This window comes from Mus caroli, unplaced genomic scaffold (assembly GCF_978045245.1).
Source record: "Mus caroli unplaced genomic scaffold, Mus_caroli_1 scaffold_12, whole genome shotgun sequence".
Classification (NCBI taxonomy): Eukaryota; Metazoa; Chordata; class Mammalia; order Rodentia; family Muridae; genus Mus; species Mus caroli.
Genome location: NW_028227267.1, coordinates 59632831 through 59655099, shown reverse-complemented (window position 1 = coordinate 59655099; position 22269 = coordinate 59632831). Strand labels below are relative to the sequence as shown.

Sequence of the window (22269 nt, the reverse complement as noted above, 5' to 3'; positions counted from 1 at the left end):
TCCTATCAGTAGCACCCGCCTCAGAAGGACGCTGTGAGCATCAGGTGTCCCGACAGAAGGAAACACACACAGCACTGATCCTGGCCTTTGCCTCCTCCTCTTTATCGTCCTTTCTCAACAGCCTGACCGGTGGGTATCTGTCACCCCATTTTACAGTATGCCTTTTATAGCATGTGGCCCAAGATGTGAACATGTGATAGGGCTCTGAAACAAGAAAGAATCCTGGCCCCTGAGTCAAGTGGGTGCCATTCTATCAGGCTGAGCCACCCGCTTGGCTGTCACTTAACCCCTCTGACCTAAGACTTCTGGTCTTTCTGAGCCTCTGTCTTCTCCTTTGGAAAGTGGGAAGAGCAAAAAGCCTCAAGCTTCTGGGAGCACCCTATGAAAGTGCTCTGGGAGCACCAGAGTTCTCTCCCCCAGCATCATCACTCACTTCCACTCCACACAGTGAGCATGATCTGCCATCTAGTTGGGTGTCCAGCAGATAAGATAATGGGCGCTGGTGTTATATGTGCCAGAACCATGTGCTTGCCAAGATTTACCACTAAGAACTCCTGCTAGTGATCAAGCTGAGGCCACAGGGCATCGCCAGAACCCAGGTCTCCGGCTCTGACACACAGGCCCTGCCTGGTTAGTACCTGTCAGTTTCCTTTTTCTGTTTTCTAACAACTATAAACACCTTCTGCCTGCAGGGACCCGAGACCTGCAGGAAACTAACAGTATAGGTGCTATGGATTCTCAGGTTCTCACCACACAACCTGGGAGATTAAGGCTTTTGCTTTTGTCTGCCTCTCACAGAGCTGAATGTGCTCTGGCCCCTGTTTCTTATCTCCTTGTCTGTCAAGGGCACACTTCTGAGCAAGACCACAGAGCCAAGATGGAAGGTGATTGTGAGACACTGACGGTCAGTCCGGTCAGTCTATCAGTAGCTCAGCTCCGGGCCCACACCTAAGCTGGTTCCCTGACCAAAGGGAACTACCTGGGCAACTGAAATTCCACATTCAGGGACAAGGAGCTGACAGATGCCTGCTGGCCAGAGCCATAGCCTTTCTGCCAGGACAAGATCCTAGTGGCAGAGACCTAAAATTAATCTACTTCTGAAGCAGAGGCAGGAGGATTTCAAGTTCAAGACCTGCCTGGACTATAGAAGGAATGCAAGGTCAGTCTGTGCAACTTAGCAAGACATTGTCTCCAAAAGCATAATAAATAGAAGGGGATATAGTTCCATGGAAGGGCACTTGCATAACAGAAGAAGAAAGGTCTCAAATCCAATCCTCAGGACTACAGACAACTTCGTGTTGAGTTGGGTGTTTAGCATTGTGGAGGGGGTAAAGTCCACATACTGACTTCAGGATTATAGAATCTCATCCAGTCTGCTTCCCTGGACATGTAGTTGAGAAAGTATAAATTTGCACAGGAGTCTGACAAATGAGAAAGAGGGTAGGAGTGCCTAGGGACAGAGAAAGCTTGATTCCAAATTTAAATAAATATGGCATAATAAAGGTTATGCAAACTACTTTCGCTGGGGCCTCAAAAATAGGTGGATTTCAGAGGCACCTTGATGTTGAACAATGGATATATTAGCAAAATATCGCGAAGCTTCGTTTTAACGGAAACAGACCGAGGCAAGCCTTCTAACTGTGCTGCTTCAAACCAGGTGTTTTAAGAGCTGCCTCTGCTGGTGTCTGATCTCGGACAGAGCAGAATTGGGCATGGGAGTCCTGAACCCAGCACTGGAGCTGCTGCTAGCCTCCAGGAGAGCACTGCTAAGCAGGTGGAATTTCTGCACCCTTGGGCTGGGGATGCTTAGGAAGAGGCTCTTTACTAAGACCCTTTGCTGTCTGAGCTTGGCTTTGTGGGGCTGTTAAGTCAGGGACAGGGTATGGACTCAAGCTTGGGAAGTCCACGATCTGTCTTCTGAAGACTCTTCACAGTCCCTTGGGTCTCTTTTCACTCCTTGGTACTCTAGATGTAGCTTGGCATATGACATTTAGTATCCCTTGGTGTGGCCTCCCTTCCCCCAGCCTGGAACCTGCTTGCTCAAGGGTGGAGCTACCTGCTCATTCGTCCTGCCACGCCTACTGCTGGAACCTGCCTTTGCTGCCTGGAGGCACACACGTGTTCGTCCTGCTACTGGACCCTGAGTTACTTGGCGGGATATTGGGTTCCCTCCCCCTTCCTTTATAACTGAGTGTCTGAAAATAGTAAAATTGAGCCTTGATCAGAATGTTTGTTGTCTTGGCTCCATTCTTTCTTCCGCCCCGTCTAGATTCCTCTCTTTTCAGTTCGAACTGCCATTCTCAGTTGAACCGTTCGTGTTGTGGACTGCAGGCAGGCCGCAACACCTTGGGACATATTGGAAATTCCAAATCCCAGACCCACAGAACCCAGTGTCCATCCTTAAAATAGACTCAGGGGAGCCGGGCAGTGGTGGCGCACGCCTTTAATCCCAGCACTTGGGAGGCAGAGGCAGGTGGATTTCTGAGTTCTAGGCCAGCCTGGTCTACAGAGTGAGTTACAGGACAGCCAGGGCTACAGAGAAACTCTGTCTCAAAAAACCAAAAATAAATAAATAAATAAATAAATAAATAAATAAATAAATAAATAAAAATAGACTCAGGGGGCTCTGGATGCACACTGGAGTTCCAAGGCCCAATGGCATTTCCAGCATGATCAGTTGGGCCTTCCCCAGTCGGGTGATCTGAGCCTCTGCTTTGTCACTCCTGGTCAGGTTCACTGACTCCCAGGAGCTTCATTGAACTCATCTGTGTGATGGGAGCAATGACACAAGTGCCAGGACCTCTGTAAGACTAAGTGGAACTTAGGGATTCTCATTCAACCGTGTTCTTCTCTCTGCCTCCAACCTGTACACACTGCTGTCCCCTGACCTCCCATCGAGCTCGGTTTTAGGGAAACTGGCTACTAATGGAGGATGCTGTATTCTGTAGCAGCAGCTTAAGACTAGCATTGGCAAAGTGATTCTATGACCCAGGGTTCGAATACCACCTTCCTCATTCCCTGCTGCGTTCCTCTCTTGAGTCTTTTGTCCTCTTAAAAATGAGAGTTTGTGAAGGCAAGGTCACACCACGGCAATGAGACATGCACACAGTGAGCACCATGACACATCTGTCATTCTACTACTCATCGTTACTCACCTATGGTCACCCAGGGGAATAGAAAATGTCATAGGTGAAGGCATGTTACTAATGCACGTATTTCTTGTGCCCACATCAGACAGCCTTTGGCAACCAAATTAGTCCTGACTATGACTGTCTTGCCCTGGGCTCCTACAGGCTGAGTTACCTGAACATGGCTGGCCTCCTCCTCTTAGCCAGCACACTCTGGGTGGGGTACCTTGCCACGCTTGGTTTGATGTGTCCTGGCAATGGGGATGAGTATGCCCCATAGATTTCAGGCATCACATCCTAGATGTTCATCATATCCTGAGGCATTGGGATCTTTCCAAGGTTCCCCCTGGTACCTTTCTATCTAAAGGATGCTGGGAGCTGTCCAAGAAGGAAGCCCCTACTGTTTTCCGTTCACTCAGAGGAAAATTTTCTCTACTCCCCACTCCAAAGGAGAGCCCACAAGGAATGTGAATTTATTTAAACAGTAAACAACTCAGCTCCTAGAAACAATAAATACTCAAATGAACCCCAAACCAACAAATTGCATCCTTGGCTAATGAGAATTTTTTTTTTGTTCCTCTGTGAAGAACAGATCTAAGCAGTTTAGCTTCAGGAATTCAGGGTACAGCTTTTAGGGTCTGTGTCCTGCCCACCTCTCTCATGCTCCTGTGAGCACCCTGTAGTCACGCAGCAAGAATCCACAGGAGCCCTGTCTTCTGAGAAAGCCAATAGCAAGTATACCGTGCTCTACCTTAACAGCATACACAGTGGGACAGTGTGTTCTGAGCAGCCTCAATATCAACTAGAGAGGTTCCGAATTAATCAGATGCCCAGCCTCCTGAGCTGCCACCACCCTGAACTCCAATGCTTTCTTTCAGCCCACAAGAAATCTCAGGCCCCCGGGGAGAGATGTCTTGCAGGACTCACCAACACAAACCAAGCAGGCCTCTGCTTTCCTGTCGGCTGGAGAGTTCCCAGCAGCTCTGGAGGGCAGCTGGCCCTTGACTACTGGCTTCTTGGAGTCAGATGGCCCTGGAGGTGACTCAGGGAAGCAGCTGAAGCTTGGGGGGGTGGCTTTGTTTCAGGTCTGGGTCTGCTGAGAAGCCACTGTGGGTGGGGGACCTAGTGCTTTTCCTGGGGCAGGATGGGACAACGTCCATCTCCTTTCCTAGGAATTCCGTGGTGGGGAGAGGCTCCTGATGGGAGTCTGTTTTTGCCTGTGGGCAGTAAAAGGATCCAGCTGCTGCTCCCTCAGCATCTTCTGTCCTTGCTCACTCCTCCCGACTGGAATGCCCGACCCACCCTGACTTCTGGGCAGATTCTTACTCAACATCCTCTCACCCCAAAGCCTTCACCCCAGGCATGATCAGTCATGTGCCCTCTTCTGGAAGTTCTCTACACCTTGAACTATTAAACAGCACTTCCCATGCTGAGCCCCAGTACTTACAGCTAAGGACCCCAAACTCAGAGCCCTTCCCAAAGTTGGCCACCCAGGGAGACCCACCATCCCAGCTATTGTCAACTTTCAGCTCAGGGATAGAGGCCATTTGCTTGCTCAGTGAGTGGTAGTCCCCAATCCTGTAGGTAACTGGGATGGATGGGGAGAAGTTCAGGCAAACTCTGGGGCTCCCTTAGGTGTCCAGGAATAAGAGCAGGAGACCCCAATGCTGGTGAGGAGAGGGTAAGAACACATGTGGGCTCAGATTCTTGGACTAATGCTTGCTTCCTCTAGATCTTTGATTAGAGGCTGACTGAGCCCCGTGTATCCACTGAAAAATGACATCTCCCCTTCACCTAACAGGAAGCCGGATATGCAATGGGAAACAAGCAGAGACGGGAGGACAAACATGATGTGGGAACACAGCAGAGTCAGACAGAAAGATGAGGGAGGGGACATGCATGGCACATACATGGGCCTCCTGGCGGGCAGCCACTCACCAGTTCCTTTCTGAGCCAGGCTATAGCTTCATCGATACTCTGGAAGCCTTCCAGCTTGCCTGTGGTCAGTGGCCTGTCACCCCTGCCGGCACTCCCGGAAGGTGGGAGAAGATCTCGGGGCTCCTTTAGAGGCATCAAAGGCTCTTCACCCCCACATGCTCCCTGCTCCAGACTCGCCTCTTGCTGGGCAGCTGGCCTCGGGAAAGGCCATGTCTGCTCCTCCAACCTGGCCTGCCATTCCAGGTAGGAAGGTCTTCGGGTCTCCAGCCTCAGCTTCTCAGTGAGGGCCTTCAGACTGAGGAGGTGGTCATCGGGAGGTACGGCTGCCCCGGCTGGCCTGTCTTTCTCACCCACTTCTTCCACTTGAATCTGGGGCACAGACATTCTCTAGTCTGCCCTGGTAGCCAGACATGGGAGGCGGTAGGGGCCGCTTGGGAGGCTTACTGGGTAGCAAGGTCAAGTCCTGGTCCTTAATAGTCTCATACGGCTGCGGCCATGGCGCCTGAAGGCATTGTTGGGATGGGAGTGAGTCTCACGGCTTGGCAGCACCTGGCGCCAAGCAAGGCTGTAGCGTGTGCCTCTCAGAGCAGCTGTGAGACTCAGGGTCTATGATTTGTCCTGTCGTAATCCTGTGGCGGCCATGCTTCACAGAAGGCAGGATCAGACAAGCATCAGCAGGAAATCTTTGGGACAGCCTCCTCCTCCAAGATCTCTCTATGCTTGCTGGAGGTGTACAGGTCAAAGCCGAAGGAAATGCAGAAAGTAGGCCTGCAAGAAAGAAAATAATCATATCAGCCCAGGTCTCATTCCCCAAGATGGGAAACTGAGGCTCAGCAATGGGACTTCTATGAGCCAGTTCTTGGCAAGAAGTAAGGCGATTTCACAGCCTCCAGGCAGAGCAACTGATAAAACTGGACAGAGCTTTACTGTCAGTAAAACCATTCTACCTCTCTGAGCCCATAGAAGACCTTGTAGCAAGTGCAGGTTTGTTTTAACGCCCAATTTACAAAGCAAGAACCTGGGTCTCCAAGAAGCCAAGTGACTCACCACGATAGATCCCTCAGCAAGAAACAGGGAGAAGGCCAGCTGGACACAAGTTTCTTCTCTGGGAAGGTCCTCACAGCCAAGTGGGATCCCACACAGACTCAGGACAGGTGTCTACTGCCCCTAGCCACCCTCAGACCCATTACAGCCCCACCCTTCATCCACACTCAGCTTCCGGCTCCAACAACAACACCTCACCTCACCTCATCAGAGGAAGCAAATAAACCCGCAGCCGTGGCAGGCAGGAGCTGCTGGCAGGAGCTAGACTGAGAAACTGAACAGACTCGTGACTCACTCTTGTGGAAAGATGATTCTCCCATTCACCTAGACTGCCCATGGGGCAGCACTACCTTGCAAGGGATCCAGGCTGTGCTCTAAGCCGATCAGCTTGGCTCTAGTAAAGGGTATAAGCCAAGACCCTTAGCCCATCATATCAAGGCATAGCTGAGTTAGAAGCAGATCCGAGTCTCTCGGCTTTAGCATCTCACATCTGGGGAGATCTGGGCAAGGACAGTAGAAGGCACATGATTTGAACTTGGGTTTGAAACAGATCTCTGTTGAGCTCTAAAACAGGAATGAACGGATGTGGAAACGCATCCAAGATAAGGCCCAGATGAAGAGCTATAGGCTCAGCCTCTTGGAGCATATGCTGTCCTCGTGTGGAAAAGAGAAGAGATGGAGCTGCTTATGGACTTGTGTGTGTTTTAGCTCCTGACTTCTTGGTGACACAAACTGGTCATGCTGCCTTACACAGGCACTATCTCCACCCTGAGGAGGATCTTCTTTCCTTCTGAGACTGTTACATCGTTACATTGTCCAAGCCAGCCTTCTTTCCATTAGTGTAGCACACTTGAGCGGTGGCTGTGTTTCTTAGGGAATGGGGCTGCGTTTCTTAGGGAATGGGTGGGAAAACAACTTGTCTTTCTACCTGTTGAAATGCATGAAATTGTTTCTGCATTTCAGTGGTTGTCAATCAAATCGGTATTAAAAAGTTAAAAGAAAAATTCCCTAATCCAAAGAAGAATTCATTCAGGGTAATACACAGTGGCAAGAACTAGGGATAGATGGAGGTGAAGATTCAGTAGGCCAAGATGGGGGTGGTGTGGGAGCAACTGGGGGCCATTGAGGGAGGATGTGGGGTTCTTCTTGCCAGGCACACAGATCCTCAGGAAGGTGAGAGCAGAGCTTTCTGCTCAGGACCGCTCCTACAAGCCTGGACTGTGAGGAGAGCAGATCAGAGCCCTGGGTGCTGGCCTCCCTAGGGTCTGAGGCTACCCACACCAGGGCACCATTAGGAAGTGAGAACAACATTCCAGCCCACAGATAGCAGAGAAACGCAGTTTCATTTCTTGCCTTCTCTGGGCAAGGTAATAGTATCCTGAGGATCCTTGATTGTCCTGAGGGATTCTGAGCCCATTCTGCTGGCCCCGAGGCTACCCCAGCTCATCCCAGGGGGATTCTGAGCCCATTATGCTGGCCCCGAGTCTACCCCAGCAGCAGCCTCAGTTTCCAGAAGCTCCAAGCACATAGCTAGAAAACCTTCTTTTGAGATGCTGAACTGGGGATCTGACCTCAGGCTAGCTGAGCCTCCGGCTGGCTCTCTGCATGCCGGGCCGTGGTGGCGCACGCCTTTAATCCCAGCACTGGTCTACAAAGTGAGCTCCAGGACAGCCAGAGCTATAAAGAGAAACCCTGTCTCAAAAAACCAAAAAAAAAAAAAAAAAAAAAAAGGGGTTGAGACTACCCACCTCTTCACATATGCTCTCTGACTGTTACCATGCCAGGAAGGCACAGCAACTCTTGACACTCTGCCCCTGTACTTTCCCATGGTTGCCTTCCTCAGATCTCTCCAAGTGTGAAAACTTGGGAGTGGCTTTCTGGGGCCCTTCCCAGGCGCCTGCTGTCTGCTTTTGTGCTGAGATGCCAGCCTTCATTCTAAGTACACCTGGGGCAGCTGAACCCCAGAAAGCTTCCTTCCTCAGACAAGGGAGCTCTCATTACAGCCAGCCGAGCTTTTTGGAGAAAGTCCAATTTAGACAGGCTGATGAGCAGTACCAAATCCTGGGAGAGTCCGCACAGGCAGGAAGGCCTTTCTACTCCTGCATGCTCCTGTGTAGGGGGTGGCAACCTGCAGGGTGAGGTAAGGGTCTTCACTCTAGTCTCGCTGTGTGGCTTTGTTTTAATGACTGCTTCTGACTAGACCCAGAGAAGGCCTGAACAAGAGCTCAGTGAGATGAGTTAGCCTAGGGGCCATTGATTTACTACTTTCATGGGCTCTGTGAAGTACAGGGCGTACCCTGACTCTCTCCAGCCTTGCCCTCATCCAAGAGGCAATGGAAAGAATGGGTACTACCAAGTAGGGAGCATAGAGATCAGAAAAGTGAGGTGTTTCCATGAGCAGGCTATAGGTAGCTGGGACCTGGGCACACAGCATCATCTGGTTTCTTTCTGCCCAGCTCAAAGCCAAAAGGCAGCTTGTCAGGCCTGTGGCTTCAGGACCACTCTGTGCCTCTCCATCGTCCTCAGAGATGTTGGATACAACCAGAACTCAGACACTCTGCAGACTGGCCTCTCCAAATGCAAACACTGGGTGGTCCTTGGGTTAAAACAGGAAAAAAACAAAAAAAGTTCCAAAGGATTTCAGGATGATGTCTGCCTCTGTTCAGGGTGTCGATGACTGAGAGCATTTGAGGCTTAACCAAGGTAACAGAGCTGTTAGCTCTGCACCCCACGTGCAGGAGGTCTAGATAAAATTACATTTTAAAAGGTTGTAAAGTGGATGTAACCCATGGATGATGCCACATTCCAGTCCTTTCACCTCACCGCTGCCCTGAGCTGTCATTTTTGGGTCCTTGATCTTTTGGGTGACTTGAGTTGTCTCTGTTCTTTGGCATCTTTCCTTGGAAACCAAATGACCCTGGTATCTGAAGGAGGTATCTATAAGTGGGTGTAGGAGTTGGCCTGGAATGTTACCCACACAGGCCTGGAGAGGCACCAAGAGAAAGATTCTTCATCAACTGCCCAGTGAGTGGGCACTTAGCTAGATTCGTCCTGAGCAGGTGGTGAGGTCCTGGATGGGTGTTTGGGATAGGTGCCATCCATGGGTGGGCAGAATGGCAGCAGGGCCCTTCTGTTTTTTGTTTGTTTGTTTGTTTGTTTGTTTGTTTAAATATTAGAATGCTCTGAAGCCTGGGCTCAGGAAGAGCCCCCTGACATGTTGAGCAACAGTACCAAGGACTTACCTCTCCTAGAGTCTCCTGGAGCCAGTAAACTTAAGAGGAAAGCAAGAAGCCAAAGACCACTCCCAGACCTGGGGCCCAGGACACCAGAAGAAAGCAGACAATCTCATAATCCAACCGGGATCAGGTATGCCCCACACGGCAGATGTCCCATTGGTAGCAGGGACAAGCCTTGCAGGTGTGCCAGTGTCTCCGAAGAAATGATGTGTGGGCCTGAGGACCCACTCTGCACACATGGTTGCTGTTCAAACATGCTCCAGGCTTCCAGGATAGCAGGGGAGGCTTTGCCAGCTGTGAGCTAATTCCTGGGCTGCTGGAGGAGGTGGGTGGGTAGAACTCCATCCGTCAGCCAACACCTTGTCTCGTTATGAGCTAATGTGTTCATCTGGTAAGGCTTCAGGCCCACTTCCCCAATTGGCTCCTGGGCAGAGGAAGTCTATGGGGTCTGTTGACTAATGTTCCTCTAGACTCTTTCCACTGGGACCCATCATTTCCTCTACACACACACATACACACACACACACACACACACACAGCCTCTCCTTCCCCCTTAAATCCCATGACTTTGTATGGCTGTTTCTTCCCCCTCCTTTCTCTACCTCAGTTCTTAGGGATTTGAGGCCCTTTTCCTTCCGGGAGATCTCTTTCATCTCCACTGGCTGGGTGGTGTGCTCTGGTAATGACAGCACACAGGAAAGCAATGATGTCACCACAGGATTAGCTAATGCTTACTCAGAGCAACCACACTGGGAGTCATCCTAAAAACTAACCCGGTCCTAACGCAGAGATGCACATAGAAGCCTAAGATGCACAAGTTATTGTTCCCGTTGTACTTATGGGGAGACCAAGGCCCAAGTAGGTGTAGTCTCTTGCCTACGGTCACAGAGCAAGTCAGTGGTGAAGTTGGGACTTGAGCCCTTAGTGTCTGTGTTTAGGCTATCTCTTAATGGGTGGGTTTCTTGCCCCTCTTATAACACAACACTTGTACCAGTCTTCTTTTTTATAAGATTGATTGTATTTTATGTATATGGGTATTTTGTCTGCATGCATGTCTGAGCACCCCATGTGTGTAGTGCCTGAGGAGGCCATGAGAAATTGTCATATCTCCAAAAAGTAGAGTTACAGATAGTTGTGAGCCACCATGCAGGTGCTGGGAGGTCAACTTGAGTCCTCTGGAAGAGCAGCCGGTGCTCCTAACAACTGAGCCATCTCTCCAGCCCCTAACAAGGCCTTCATGATGGTCTCCCTCTGCCACACTGTGATGTTCACAGTGTGAACCAGGATTTTGATCTGAGATCCAGAACTTAGCATGGTGCTGCCCCTCTGTAACCAAGCCAGAATGAGTGGGCACATAGAGCAGACCCCTGTCTCTGTGGCCTGCACTTGCTCAGGTGTGTGACAGTTGAATGGGCTCGGAGAAGCAGAGGTGTGGCTCCAGGGCTTCCTGTGGACATCCCCTCTATCTGTCCTCAGAAGCCGCCACGCCTACCCCTTCCCTGCCCTGCCTGGGAAGTGTCTGAACAAGAATATGTCTGTAACCCATGTGACTGGATGCAGGTGTAAAGCCTCCCCTCCCCTCCCCTCCCCTTCTCCACGCAAAACAGGCACAGCCTCAGCTTGGGCCATGTTCTGGGACTTTGAACGGGAGCAGAGAGGACTCCCTTGGTGCCCAACACTGTATGAGGTCATTTCTACTTGGCACCTTCTCCTGTTCTCTGTCCTCCAGAAAGACCATTCCACCTTGCTTTAAGGAACCCTACTCCTCAGCTCTTAGGCCGCTGACACCTCTCACCTCAAGTGATGTAACTGAGCTGATAAGAGCGCTCCTTACCCCAAGCTAGCCTTACACTTAGAAGTCGCTGGAGTCGCTAGCCACTTGCCATCACAAGGAGAACATTTACTGGTGTCTAACACCAAGTTCACAAGACAGTTTGAGTCCCCCAATTAGACCTTGTTCTAAGCCTGACTGCTGTGGAACACTGTGCTCTGGGGCATGACAAGACTGTTGCCATCTGAACTCTCAGCAGCCGATATTACCCAAGGATGACCCATACAAGACTGGGCTCATCCTCCATCACGGGAGGAAGGAGCATGTGAAGCCCTACCTCTCCTCAAGCATATGCACAATTAATAATTGCTAGAGGGAGCCTTTTCTTCAGTGGTGGCCCATGTTCCCACAGGGAACTCCAAATGTTCCCCAAACTCCATTGGCTCACTAAGCTATCTTAGTGAACAGGCAATTATTCAGTTCCCCACAGCCTACCACCTAGGCTTTGATGACATAGCCCTTCAGGTTATCCTCTGAAACCTAAGCTACTTCCAGCTGGATTCCTGACAGAACTGGCTAGCAGAAACTCATAAGGAGAGGAAGGAAAAGAACATGGTGAATGCTCACTGAGATTTGGCTTTTGTTTGTTTCTAGGCCACAACTAACCTCCTCCTCTTTGCTGTCTGTAGGGAACTCCATGTTGTGTGGAACCAGAGGCAAGCCTGGTACCCACTGTGTTTGTCCTCTGGAACCACAGGACCACCCCCAGTCCCCTTCTTCTGCCAAGGTCCTGCCTATTATATTTAGGCATGTGACTTGAGCTTGACCAATCAGAGGCTCAAGACTGGGCTCTGAATTTGGAGTGTGTGAGATCCAGATGAGGAGCCAGTGAGAATTCACATGTGGTCACTTAGGTGCCAGTCCCAAGACAGTTGTGAAATGCAGAGGTCTCTGAGACAATGGTTTCTACTAAATAACCAGGGCCTGGCTCTGACTTCTGGTTCTGCCCTGCATCCACCAGCTTTCTTCCTTGCCCCTTGCGCCCTCTCACTTCCTATGGCTGCCCAGTATTGCTACCACCTTCCTGCTTTCTGTTGCCTATACTCAAGAGCCCTGGCTAGAGTTAGGGCTGCACAGCTCATTTACATAAGCAAGCAATGCCATGGAATGTCATGACACCCCAAAGGCCCTCTTCTCCCACATCTCCCCGTATGTTGAGAACTAACAGGATAAGAAGTCACCCTCTTAGTGATTTTTTTTTTTTTTTTTTTTTTTTTTTTTTTTTTGCTGAGTCTGTCTGCATTCGTGGTTGTTTCCTACTTTACAGTCGACAGCAAGTGGCACCTGGTGAGGACAGGGTGACAGTTTACCATCTGTGGCTCTTTATACCTCCTCTGCTCCTTCTAGCAGAAAATGCCACCCAGGGGTCATTGAGGAAGAAGACCTGCTCTGGGCCTTCCCTAACAGGCTGCTGCAGGACTCCCAAACTGGGGCAAACGTTTGTATGTCTGGCCAGGCTGGATGACTGTTTGGAGATGTGCCCCTCTTTGTCTACCTCAGCAAGATGACACTTCCCACAGCGAAAGTTGCTCAGGAGTGGTTCTGTTGCTATAGCTCACCTCCTATAGCTGGGCTCCATGGATCTGAGCCTCTTGTACTAGTAGGATATTCTCAGAATTGACTCCTGATGTCACCTGGAGACTTTCCATGCTGCCTGAGAGAGGTACAGGAACCCTAGTGTTTGGGGTTGACTTTACAAGTTGGAAACAGAAGACCCATGTCACAAAATCCCAGCCCAGGAACACTGGCAAGGGTCTGTGATCTTCATCCAGGAAAGGAGGCACATTATTTAGAACATAGGTAGAGATGGGTGCCCTAGGCTCAGCACAGGCAGGGCACCAATGATAATAATTTCCAGAGGGCCTTAACACAGTTGAGCCTCAATTGTTCTGACTCTACAAGGTCCCTGCAAGGATGAAGAGCATGGGTCTTGGGACCAGGGTTCTGCTGGGGAGAGCCGAGAGTTCTCTATCTTCTGCCAACTTCCCACTGATGCCCACCATCCCCCTATTTCTCCCCCACTGATGCATACCCCTCCCCCATCCTCACCTTAGGTCCAAGAATGCCTGGTCATGCTACAGTATACCAGGTATGCTGTCTCCTTCTAAGTGGCCCCTCCCTTCGTGCCCTTGGATGTTTCTCTGGGGCTCCACTAGTATCGACCCTTTATCTTCTATAGTACATCTTGGATCCCACCCGAGCAATTGTGCTTCTAGGTATTATTAATAACACTACCAAGCTTCTACTACCTAACAAGCCAGACACTCTGAAAAAAAAAAAAAAAAAAGCACTTCATGAGCTTGAGGACCTGCGACTGCATACTCATTATATGTGGAAACTGAGGCACAGAGATGAGAAAGAACTTGGAGGACAAGCGTTGGAACTGGGTGGGTGTGAATAGAATGATGCCAGCAGGGTTGAGCTGGGGGCTAAGCTCTCTCTTCTTATATATCTCAACAGGACGGGGCTCATCTGTCCTCTGGTAGACAGCTGTCCCAGAGATAGATGGCCCAGCTCCTGAAGTCTAGTGGTACTGTCCCCACCTCAAGGGCCACCTTGACTGTGATTACATGCCACATACATGCAATGAGTAAGGCCAGGGTCAGGTCTTTTAGACTGCCTGGTTGGGCAAAGTGAGTTGGGGACTGAGTGACCAGCCTAAGGCTTAGGCTGCCTTCATGACAGCCCGCCACAGCCTCCCATCACATTCCTGGGGCTGCCATGCTGTTTTCTAGAACATGCTATCTGGGCATGGCTGACTACTTCCTTTCTGAGTCCCACCCATGTAGAAAACTTTCCATCGACTGGTGTGACTTAGTCATTTGGAGAAGATTCTGGAATGAAGAACTGGCCACACCAGGGGTCAAGCCTCCTCAGGATCTGACTTTCCTTAGTAAGGCAGGTACGAGGAATGACTGTCGTCTTCAGCGAGTCTGGCTTGCACACTCCAACACTGTCTAGCTACCCAGGCCTGTACAGCTGAGCCAGGGCAGGCCTGGTCAGTGGACAGAGACTCACCCGAATACAAGGAAGTCTGTGTTCCTCTGCTGAGTGTTTTGCATGTCACCAAGCGACAAACTCCACCAGAAAGTTGTGACTGGGCAAAAGGCAATGTCTTTGACCTCCCCAATCAACATGCTAGGGCATGCAGCCCCCACAGCCCCCTCTGCTTCCACCCACAGGCTGTGCTCTGAGTGGCCTCCAAGGCTGTAGAGTAGAGGACAAAGTGGGCTGAGTTCACAGCCTGCACGTACCTTCTTGTCTCTTAATCAGGTCTGGGCTCCTTCTCTGAAGAGGAAGCTGTCATAGAGCCATGGAAACGACAGTCACTGGGCTCTACCGTTTTTGTTTTTGTTTTTTTGTTTTTCAGGTGGTGGGAGAGTTATAGATCTGGGCTCATGAGCCAGGCAGGCTTATCTGTTCAGGTTTAATGATAAACCTGATGCTTATCTTGCATGGGGTGGGGCGCTCCTATCCAACTCACCCACGCTGGAAGGTGTGCTCTGTAATATGACCATCTGTGCTTGGCAGACATGCTTCAGTACTGACCAGCTGGGGATGAGAGGAGGGGACACAGCCACACCCCACGTCCCCCCACCCGCCTCAAGCTGCTGACACAAGCTGGGCACTGCCCAGAACCCTTTTCCTCCTCTTTGGAGTTGCCATGGTGACTGAAGCAGGAGGGACACCCGCTGATCTGGCCCTCTGCCAGTCATCTTTCCCCTTCCCAGGCCCATCTTTAATCCAGCTCCTAGTCAGTGTTGATGGAAAGATCTGAAATGGGGTGTCCCTGGCTGCAGCTGTGGGCAGGGAGGGGGCTAGTTGTGTTGGGGTGTGTGTGTGTGTGTGTATGTGTTTATTTTATTGGCTGTGGAATGGCTGTTTTCTCTCTCTTCTCCCCTCCCCTGTGTGTGCATTCACATGTGTATGTAGTATGGTGGTGATGGTTGTCTTGTTGGATGTGTGTGAACATGAATGAATAAGCTGTCTACCCAGGACACTGATGAAGCCATCTGAGTGCTGCCTGGACAGTTCCTTCCTGCAATAGAGCACCATGAAAATCTATTCCTTCCTTCCACAGAGGCTGGTGTCTGTCTCTGGGCTCAGAATCATCCTCTGTAAATAGGCTTTGCTGTGGGGACACTTGAGCTTGTGGAAGGTTCTGCCACATGACTCTTGAAACTTGTAAGGTGTAGCAACTGACTTCTGCCTATATGTAGGGAGCTGGCTCATTCCTGAACTGAGAGAGAGGTGGTCCTGATGCTAGGCCCGAGGACTCCAGTGTGGGAGGGCAAGAAGATGGCACGGGGTCCAATATAAGTGATGGGAGCTATGGGACAGCAGGGGCAGCACCCGGCTTGGGCAGCCTCAGGAATTCTTCCCTTGGGATCCTAGCATTTCTAAGGGAGACAGAAATAAGAGCTCAGCCTGGGAATGGTGATAAAGACATCACATCAGCCCAAAGCCAACTCCTTGGAGAGACATGACCAGAGAGCTGCTTCTGAGCTCTCAGTGAACACACAGTGTATGCACTGGCCTCTGCTTCTTTCTGGGACAGCGTCTCAAACCATAGCAGTCAGTGGGCTGGTGACCACATTTTGGAGGCACAGGCAATGGAACCCACTTACCTGCATTTTCCCAGGGACCTTCACCCAGAAAGGCTTGGTTTGCAGTGTCCTGTGTGAATGGCTGCCCCTGCACTTGGGATCCAATGCTTCCAGCTGTATACCTGAAATAAGATTATCCATAAACATTTTCAAACCACACTGCCATTTATAAACCGTTTTTTGTGGCCTGGGCGAGATAAAATTTCCTGAAAGTTAGACCCCATAGAAACCCCAAACCTCAGAGAAGAGAGAGAGAGACATCATGAGACTGGCCTAGGATCCCATGGCTCTATTAGTAGAGCTAACTAGACTTGAACCTGAATCTTTAAACTCTAAGCAGAGTCCTGCTTTCATTGTCTAAGAAATGGGAAGGCTTGTTTCACCACTCTGAGACATGATGAGGGAAGAATCTATTACAAAAACTTAGAAAGACCTTTGCAAATGCAAAGTGCTAGGTCCATGCTGAATAATTGATAGGCTTGGCTCCACAGGCCTCCTGCAAGAGTTTGCTTTCATTTTGCCCAGTGAAAAAAGTTGCTAAGAAAACCCGCTCCAAGAAAGCTGTGTGCATTCCTATGGATCTGGGAGGGGTCATGACTCCCAGGATCCATAAGCTAATTTACATCATCCCTGAAAGGAAGGCAGAAAGCATGGAGCTGCTGTGAAGAGGAGGAGGAGGAGGAGGAAGAGGAGGAGAAAAAGGAGGAGGAGGAGGAGGAGAGCTAGTCTCCTCATCTTGTCCCCTCCGTGGCCCTGGGCTAGGGCTTCTCGGCACATGTGGAGGAAAGTACCTGAGAGGCAGAATAAGAGGGCAGAAAGGAGTCTTGAGAAATGAAGGGAAGGAAGGGGGTCCTCCTGGAAAGGCAGACAGTCTGTCACTGTCTCAGCCAACCACCCCACGTGATCACAGAATTCTCTCCAGAGACCACAGTGGCTCCTAGGAATCAGACACAGACTGACCTTAGGAGCAGTTTGTGGCTATTAAAGCAGAATGAGGTGTGTCTCCCAGCTACAAGAGTAGTGCATGCTTCTCAGGAAACTCAGGTACCACTTCACAGTTAAGGACACAGTGGCCCACTGGAAAGCGTCCCAAGTGGCATTTGTCCCTGGCCCCGAGACAAGGCGGTTAGGCCTATTCAAATCTATGATAATAGGCTCCAACTTCAAATAAGCAAAACCAACAAAGTCTGGTTCAAACAAGAATCTGTTCTATTTGTTTTCTATTTCATTCTGTGAGCTCTGGAGGCCCAACTGTTTTTGCAAGGATTTCTTAAGAGGATTCCTGGTGCACAGTGTGTCTGCTTGAGTACAACACCTCTACTTGTTACCTGAGTATGCTGACTGCCCAGAGATTGGAGGGTCTTAGGGTGGTTTCTTTGAGATTGGATGGGACACAGTAAAGGGTACAGTCAGGTTACAGTTGGTCTAAGCTGGGATATGGATGTTTAAGGTGACCAGCAATAGGAGCATGCTGTGCCCACAGTTCTGAGTTCTAAGTGCATGAAGACAGATGAGAAATGGGGTTGTGTAACCTGCTCCCCATCCTGTCAGCAGAAGCTGCACCTGATGGGACATATTAGGAAGGGATCTGGTGCATCAGAGAGATACAAGACAGGGGATGGGGCAGGAGATGTTGGAGCCTGACCACCAACCACCTCTGTGATATTGAATGATAAACCTAACATCTCAGGCTTTAGTGTCTTCCCCATAAAACAAGATCATAGCAGAACCGATGGTCTAGGAAGATCGAATGAGATAAAGCATGTGTGGTACTAATGATACCTCTAATTGGACTGCGTCCCCCTGCCCTTGACTGGTGTTCTCCTTGGCTTGTCCCCTGGGAAAGCAGCTTCCCAACCGTTACCACTCAGTAGCGCATGTCTGTGTGTTCTAAGACAGGCAGAGCACCAATTCAATGTCGCCTCTGGCCAGATTCTTTGTTCCTTGAGGGAAAGACCACCTTTATAACATTCCTCTACCTGATGCTCTTCTTGATCCTAAAGGGCTTTGGAGGTAATGAGAGGTGTTCTGGGTGGTTTCACCAGGCTAGCTGTCCCCAGCTGCATTCAAATGGAGACTCCCTCCTTCCATGGTTCACTGGGTGGGAAAGCCCCACCCCTTCCAGAGGTAGCAGTGCAGGTGTGCCTTGTTCTCTCTGGCAGCAGAAGCATTCAGTGGTCAGCAAAGCAAACATGTTCTTTTTTTTTTTTTTTCTCCCCCTGATCTTTTTGAAGACAGAGGTATTCCAGAGGGGTGGGTTGACACATGAATTTGAAGGATAGATGGACTTGTAAACTAAAAGTATCTAGGGAGTACTCCAAGGAGGAGATGGTCAGGGTACCAAGAGGCAGATGGCTGGGATGTTGGAAAGCCCCCAGCACAGGCTCACTGGATCTGCTGGAGCTTTGGAAGTAAACACATCAAAAGATGCCCAGGTGTGGGCAGAACTTGCCATCCTACTGGCTTTCACTCAAACTTGATAACAGGCTTGCAGCCCGCCATGTTTTCAGCAGCTGCTACCAACCGATCAACAAGACAGATGAGGCAGCTCTGGGTCTGGAGCAGCTGCCTGTCTGACTATTTGGTTTGGTCAGGCTCAGGTCTGTCTTCTGTTCCCAGGGTTCCACATCTGTGCATACTCAAAGACTAAGCATCTGATGTCACTTCTGACCTGGTGATAAGTAGGGGAAATAGGCCCACCCCACGGCCTCCTGGTCATACAGGTCCTCATCAAAACTTGTTCAAGGTTTTTACCCCCACTATCTCAGCCGAGGTCCTTCTGGCTGCCATTGGTCTGTCCCTAGGCACTGCTCAGAGGCTCTGCTGACCTCTTGGAATGAGGAAATACAGACCAGCCTTTAAAAGTTGGCGCAGTAGCCACTGTATAGGTTGAGCCCTGGATTCATGCAAATTTGCCCTTCAACATGAAAAATGAGATTTGACCCAGGTTTGCTTTACAGGTCCCATGTAACACATCCTGGGATCCAGTATCAACCAGCTCCCACATTTGAATCAGGGTACCCTAAAAAGAATTTTCAGCCCCAGTGTGGAAGGAGGGCTCAGTTGACCTCTCTGAGGTGAGAAACTGAAGCCTGTCCCATTGGATGGTACTCTGTAAATACTTCCATGAAGGTAGTTACCATATACCAGGGGACTCTTGGAGAGGCTGAGGTGTGCAGAGGGCCTGATTGAGGGGAGCTACCTTAGAGAACAAGGCCCTCCCCTGATGCCCATGAGACTCAGGACGACTGTCCACAGAGCTGCTCCTGAGATGATCTGACATGGTGGCTTGGTAGAGGGGAGAGGGTGGGCTACTCAGGAGGACAGGTGGGTATAGGAAGGGTGGGGGTAGGGTAAGACAACCTCTGACCCCTGATGTCCTCTCCCCTCTCCTTTCCTTTGCTCTCTACTCAAGAGAAAAGCAGTAGCTGTTACTGGGGAGACAATTGGTTCTTAAGGGGCAGGACCCCTGGCCCAGGTCCCCAGATCCTGTCAACCTAGCCTTTATGGAAGCTCAACTGCCACTTCCTATTAAACATTAGCCCACTATCTTCGTTTCCCACGAGCTGAGCCAATCTCATCCCTCTAGGTCGCCTTCCTCCTCACTGACCCAGAGTGCACTTGATTATGAGATTCCGGTTGCTTCATTTTCTTCTTCTGTTTCGTCTTAAGATGAGGTTTCATGTAGCCCAAGCTGGCCTTAAACTGGCCTTAAAGGTAGCCAAGAATGAACTTGAACTTCTGATCCTCTTGTCTCCAACTCCCAAGAGCTGGGATTACAGGCACATGCTACCAGGCCCAGTTTATACAGTACTGGGTAACGAAGTCAGGGCTTTATGTATGCAGGGGACTTTCTTAGGCCACATGACGAGCCTCTCGTGACCGTGGGTGTGAGTAGTTCCTTCCTGTCTCGGGGCCAAGGTAGATTCCCTGGCCTCCTGAAGCAATCTTTTTCTAAGAGCATTTCTGGAGTGAGAGGGTGAGGCACAGGCGTGTCTCTGTGTTTTCCAAAGCCACACAAACTGTTCCAGTCTACAGAGACTCACACTGTCTCCTCAAAGAGTAATCGTAAGGTTCAGTGACCGAGGATATCTGGGTTCTCAGCAGTGAGGTCAGGAGAGGTGCTCTGGAGAGGAGCACCTTCATGGTATTGCTTGACAGACAGCATGTAGTTGCTTTGCCAAGTTCTTGAAAACCACCCTGGCAGGGTCCTCCATCTCCAGGCTGAGGACAGGCTAACAGGTGGACAGCTAACCTTGGTTAGCTTGGCTTTGCCAAGACTTTGAGTCCCAAGCCTGGTGGGAGAAGAGAGAAAGGAGAGAGAGAGACAGAGACAGAGACAGACAGAGACAGACAGAGAGGAAGGAGGAGGAAAGAGGAAAGAGGAAAGGGAAGAGGAGAGAAGAGAAGGGGAGGGAGGAGAGTGGAGAGAACTCTGGTGTGTGGAGGGGAAGCTACTTTGGAGCCACATCTACTAGGCACTCTGTACAGGATGTGGTCTCATCCCAGATTCTCCATGGATGATGGTTTGGTGGTGGGAGGGAGAGACAGAACTTGCTGGTGAGTGAATGAAACTGGGGACACCAACCTGGAGCCAACTCATCTTCCAGATGTCCCCAAGAGGGCTTACCCACAACAGAACCCATACATACAGAAACCACATCTGAGAGAAAGCCTCCACCCCCACCCCTGCCACACACACACTTGTCTTTCTGGCCATTGAGGTGCCCAGCTCTAAGGCTGACCTGCTCATTCACTGCACATCGTTTGAGTGTACAGTCGCTCTGGTATCCCTGACATCACTCTTGGGGTGCCATAGGGCTAAGAGCCATGAGTTAAGGGTGGCGCACGCCTTTATCCCAGCACTTGGGAGGCAGAGGCAGGCAGATTTCTGAGTTCGAGGCCAGCCTGGTCTACAAAGTGGGTTCCAGGACAGCCAGGACTATACAGAGAAACCCTGTCTCACACCCCCCGCCAAGAACTCTCATCTCTCTTAGATGTGTAGGTGTGGGGGTCACCAGCCTAGATGAGTTGATCTAGACCAGTCCCAAGAGCTCGCTCTCTCTCTGTCTCTCTCTGTCTCTGTCTCTCTCTCTCTCTCTCTCATTACAGACCCCCCAGGTTCCCACCTGGAATCATACATAGCCCTGAAACCGCTCAACAAGAGAGCTGAGACCAGAGGCATGGAGTCCACACCTGCCCCCCACCCCTTGCCTTCCAGAGAGGCCTGAAACCCCAGGAGCAAATACGAGGGAACCACGCTGTCCTATGGCGGTGTCCCCCCCGCCCCTCCAGGGCTGTGGGATCCAGGGACCCCAATGCCCACCCTGAAAACCTGGGCACCCGGGCTCCTCAGCCAAGCCTCATTGCCGCGAACCCACCTTCTTGAGCTCCAGCCGCACGTCCTCGGAGCTGTTGCGGTCCCCGCCGCCAGCCCGCGCCCGCCCTCCCTCGGAGCTCGGCTCCCGCCTCCCGAGCTCCCGGGCTCCGTGGCGGTGTGAATTCTCCGCACCGTTCTTTTTTGAAGGGACGTTCTTTTGCGTTGCGTCAGGGCGGTTGCCTGGCGACCGCAGAGCTATTCCGCCGCCAGCCTCTCGGCGCCGCCGCCCGCCTCCCATTCAAGCCGCGGCAGGTCGGCCTCCCGGCACCGCTGGTCCGAGTGCACCCGGGTCCTAAAGACCCCCGATTCTCCCTCCCTGTGCAAGGCTAATCCTAGTCAGGAACTCTCAGCAAGCTCCAGGCGAAATCAAACCCAAACTTTTTTTTTCCCATTAAGATCAAAGCAAAGAGAGTTATGTCCCGTCTCGTCCCGTCTTACTGCCCCCTCTCTCCAAGCATGGCAACGTGGCTTTGCCACTGTCAGCAGTTCGCTGAGGGAGTAGGCAGGGAAAGCGGGCAGCACTCCACCCAGGAAAGTCTTGGGTTCCTGATCCCAGCAGCAGTCACCAAGTCAGACCAACTGGCACTGACCCGCGCGCGGGTCAGGTCCTACTGCCCTATGTTCCAACCCTGCGCCGTGAGCACCTAGAGCTGTTGGCATCTGGAGCTGCTAGCACTTAGGGCCACAGAGAACGGAAGCTAGACTGACATGCCTGTAGACTCTTAGGACCATCCTGACTGCAGGATGAGGCAAGGGTCCACACAAGAGACCAGCTTGGGGTGATGCCAGAAGGTGGTCTCTTTGTCCTCGACCAGCTCCCTAAAACCCTAAGGGTAGAAGGGTCTTTCCAAGAGAATGAGTCACTTTCATCTCCTCATCTGTCTCTTGAGTCGTTTTGCTGTGGTTTTAAGGATGCTCCTTGACTCTTCTTGCTGGCTAGAGGAGCACCTGAGGTGTGACCTCAACACCCAACCTACCCCTCCCCATGAACCTCTGTGTCTGGACTCTGGGTAGACTGGGGTAGGAGTGAGGATAGTAGTATGAAGATTATCAAGTAGCTGGCTGTAGCCCGCCCAAGTGCTCCTTGTAGGTCAGTGAATGTGGC

The 22269-nt window shown here is 50.9% G+C and overlaps 1 protein-coding gene across 2 annotated transcripts in view; it reads right to left on the bottom strand.

The window, feature by feature from the left end:
• Fam167a (family with sequence similarity 167 member A) overlaps positions 1–21415 on the bottom strand; it is a 29645-nt gene extending 8230 nt beyond the window's left edge. For both annotated transcript variants that reach the window (XM_021181964.3, XM_021181965.3), the window contains exons 1-3: positions 21166–21415; positions 15806–15906; positions 5067–5834 (exon numbers count right to left, since the gene is read on the bottom strand). In XM_021181964.3, coding sequence (XP_021037623.1) covers positions 5067–5450 — 384 coding nt within the window. In that variant the 5' untranslated portion in view covers positions 5451–5834; positions 15806–15906; positions 21166–21415. The remainder of the gene's footprint in view (positions 1–5066; positions 5835–15805; positions 15907–21165) is intronic.
• Positions 21416–22269: the final 854 nt, after the last annotated feature.